The 4,127-nt window shown below is 41.8% G+C and overlaps 1 protein-coding gene across 1 annotated transcript in view; it reads left to right on the forward strand.

Annotated features, from left to right (window-relative positions):
- Window positions 1–2,485: 2,485 nt before the first annotated feature.
- Window positions 2,486–4,127, forward strand: part of LOC143034293 (uncharacterized) — a 2,070-nt gene continuing 428 nt past the window's right edge. The window contains exon 1 of the mRNA XM_076200228.1: window positions 2,486–4,127. This exon is cut by the window's right edge and continues 428 nt beyond it. Coding sequence (XP_076056343.1) covers window positions 2,486–4,127 — 1,642 coding nt within the window.

The following is a 4,127-nucleotide window of genomic DNA, read 5'->3' on the forward strand; positions in this document are numbered from 1 at the left end:
ACTACACGTTTATCTATCTCTTCACTTACAGTACTAGTATAGCCACCCCTTCCCTCCCTCGCCCTCTCTTCACTCCTGATAACCTCCCACTTACGCTCCCAAACCTACAATCGCCCTTCCCTTTCAGCTCAGTTTCACTCAAAGGCAACACATCCATCTTTCTTCTCACAAACATACTACCTATCTCTTCCCTTTTACTCTCATCTGTACCACATCCACGCACATTAAAAGACCCAAACCTTAGGGTGCTGGTCCGAGAACTTCCAGACCCTCTTATGCCTTTGCTTTTACTTTTAGGAATGTGCCCTGTGGGGTTACAAGGAGAAGGATGCCTAGTCCCAATCCCCGTCCCTTTCTTCTCGCCTCTTACGATCCAAGTGGGAATACTTGGTGACAATATTCTTTTCCCCCACCACTGGGAATTCCCCCACCACAGAAAAAGAATACTCAGAGAAATGGTACAGGACAGCAACAAGGGGTTGGGGGACAGCATAACGGAGGGACAGTCATAGTATAAAAGTGTCATCATTTCTCTATGAACAGAGTTTTCCTCTATCATAGACAAAATAATGTGCAACTCTGGTCCATAGGGGCGCCCCATATAGACCCTAAAGTATCGACTGCATGCTACTTTGCCACAATAACAAGCAGCCAATACCCCAGACGGGGTAAACATAAACATAACATAAACGAAAATTGTCTCTTCTACTAAAATGACATTCCATTTTGTAACCTCTGTTGGCACTACTGGAACAAACAAACTTACATACACATGTGTATCTTAGATGCGCTTGTGGTAAGAGGTAAAACATGAAATACATAGTCCGACATCGCATTTGCAACACTCTGTACGTACTACAGATATACAGTTCTCACCCATGCACTCCCTTCTTGCATGACCCTGAAGTGGTTGTACATAGTGACCAAAGTTGTCATATCTCATTTCTTCAGTACCCGGTACAGAAAGCTTCCTTCCTTTGTTACGAATGGACTGTTTACACCCATGTTTCCCAAAGTATTTCACCATTGCTTCATTATGTGATATATACTGTGAAGGGATGAAATGTTCCATAAACTTCTCTTGGAGATGAGTGATCAGAGGGCGCAGTTTGGTGTATTTATCATTCTTGTCTTGATTAGTAGTGGCATTGAAATGAAGGCATTTCTTGGTGGAATCAAATCTGTCCCGACGCATTGCATGACCTATAGCTTTGTTGTGTAGATCTGGGTTATGTGACCAATACATAGATTTGCTAGGCAATGGGTTGTACCCAGAAACAATCAAAATGGCCATAAAAACCTTGAGCTCATTTATGGATACAAAAATGTCAGGCCAATTTTTCATCAAACAGTACTTCGTTACTTGTTCTTTCGTGTGTACAAGGATTTCCTCGTCAAAGAAGAGCTCGAAAAGTTCTACAAAACTAAAGTCTCTATACTTACTGCAATCTACTTCAGGGAAAATACTTGCTCGAGCAGCTGTTCCCTTATTCTTCCCCCACTTTATCTTTGCAGAAGTGTCTGACACTTTACGTCTCTTCCTTGTAGTTTCTTTTTTTTTCTTGTTTCATTCTGTTCTACAAGTGATTCTTCTTCCTCTTCGTCTTCTTCTTCTTCTTTTTCTTCATTTTCTTCTTCTTCTTCCTCCTCTTCTTCATGACGAGATGCTCGAAATTCAGCAGGGGCTAACAATTGGTTTCCAGATAGGCTTTCTGGGTGACAGACGGTGCCTTCATTCTCCGGTCCAGAATCTTCGTCAGTCAGGTTGCTTACATCTGGGGGCTCGATGTATAAATCTCTGACATCATCCAACGCTTTAAGAAGATCTAAGGCTTCATTGACAGTCAGAAATTTTTGTCTGAAAAACATAAAAAAACATTTATCAATAATAATGTAACTGAAATCACACAGACTCATGAACAAGAATGATTGTGCACACGTACATTTTTTTTTAGCAAATCACTCATATATATCACTAGAGTATGCCACAAAATAATTGAATTTACCAAAGTCAATCAATATTTCCAAGGCTCACCTTTTTGCAGCTGACATTGTAACCCCAACCAAAATGGATATAGTTGTCTTGAAGAGTGTCCACACCCTATGACTGCAGCTCTGAAACTGAGCTCACCACAATATATGTAAGAGGGATGCCTCACACTCACGTTGAAACCTGTTTTAGCCTGTTTCCTGTAAATGTGCTGTTGCTAGCCTGGAGGGAAAAAGGATATATTTTTAGTAACCATATCTTAGGATGATTTGACAAAGATTTGCATTTTCGGTCGTACAAAGGCGTTTTTGTATACCGTAGAGTGGCAAAGGCGTGGGTTACCTCATTGCCACGTCCTTCTTTGGTTAGAGCACAAAATCGATAAAACGGATATCGATAACTACATCTCCGCGGAGATTCCCGATCCGAATGCGTCCCCGAGGCTGTACAAAATCGTAACCACCAATATGATACACAACCCGTGTGTTGGTTACGATGAGAGCAGCCCGTGTATCGTCAAAAACAAGTGTTCGAAGAACTTTCCTAAACATTATAGAAAGGATACTTTTGTTTGTAACAACGGTTATCTGCTATATCGACGAAGAGCCTTTGGTGAGGAATGGTAGGTGTTTCGAGAGGAAAAGGAGAGGAAAGGAGGATAAAATGAGGATTGATAATGCGTGGGTAGTCCCCTACAATCCATACCTCTGTCTGAAATATAACGCTCATATAAACGTCGAATGTTGTAACTCCATAAAGTGCCTTGTGTATGTAACGAAACATGTGAATAAGGGATCCGATCGCATCATATATTCAAAGTCCGACGGTAAGCCTGTCAATGAGATTAGGAATTATCGCGATGCGTGGTACGTAAACGCTAATGAGGCCACGTGGAGAATATTCAATTTTCATATCCACAAATCCTATCCGCCAGTGACTTATTTGCCTATCCACTTGGAAGGTGAGCACAACATTTTCTATGTCGAAGAAAAGGCTTCTATGTCTGTTGAACACCAACTGACCAAAGTTACGCAATTAATGGCTTTCTTCAAACTTTGTGAGAATGACGTATTTGCTAGGACACTCCTTTACACCGAAGTACCAACCCACTATGTTTTTTGCAAGAAGAGTGGTGTCTGGACGGAGCGGTCGAGAGGGAGTATATCTATTGGTAGGATGCAAACAACTAATTCGAAGAATGCGGAGTTGTTCTATCTTCGTCTGATGTTGTCTCATGTGAGGGGCCCAAAATCATTTAGCGACATAAGGACTGTTGAGGGTGTTGAGTACGCCACCTATCGAGAGGCCGTCAAAGCGATGAGGCTTATTAAGGACAAGGATCACTGGGAGAAAACCCTAATGGAAATAGTTAATCACACCAATAACGGAAAGGACCTTCGTTCAACCTATGCCACGATATTGGTGTTTTGCGATTTAGAGGATCAATCCAAAGTGTGGCTAGATATTCGTGATTATTATGCGAGCGATTTTCTTTATAAGAGTGGAAAGACACACTACAACGAAGAGATTTATTTGGACGCATTGAATGAAATTCAGGAATATGTCTACAACTGTGGAGGGGTGGACATCACTAAGTATGGCCTGCCAGCTTCTCGAGGACTTGAGAAATCCTTCAATCTGCTGCGAAGAGAGAAAAGTTATAATACAGTTCAACTGATTGAAGACGTACGTGAAAAGCTACCGATGCTAAACAAGGAACAACGCGAGATCTTCGACGCAGTAATTGGGGTTGTTGGAGGGAAAGATCGCGGTAAAGGAAAGGGGTTCTTTATTGACGCTCCTGGGGGGACAGGGAAAAGTTTCCTGCTTAATCTTCTATTGGACGCTGTTCGTTCGAAAAGAGGAATTGCTTTAGCGGTGGCATCGTCTGGAATAGCTGCAACTGTTTTACATGGCGGTCGAACAGCCCATAATATGTTTAAAATACCTTTAATGGAGTCACATAAATTGAGAAGTTGTTCGATAAAGAAGAATACTCAGATGTCTAAGCTTCTTGGCATGTGCTCTTTGATAGTGTGGGATGAAGTAGTGATGGCCAACAAAAACATGTTGTTGGCCGTCGACATTACCCTGAGGGATCTTCTTTCTGCCAATGAATTCATGGGAGGCATTCCAT

Source organism: Oratosquilla oratoria, chromosome 17, assembly GCF_046742065.1.
Source record: "Oratosquilla oratoria isolate Oo_2021 chromosome 17, ASM4674206v1, whole genome shotgun sequence".
Taxonomy (NCBI): Eukaryota; Metazoa; Arthropoda; class Malacostraca; order Stomatopoda; family Squillidae; genus Oratosquilla; species Oratosquilla oratoria.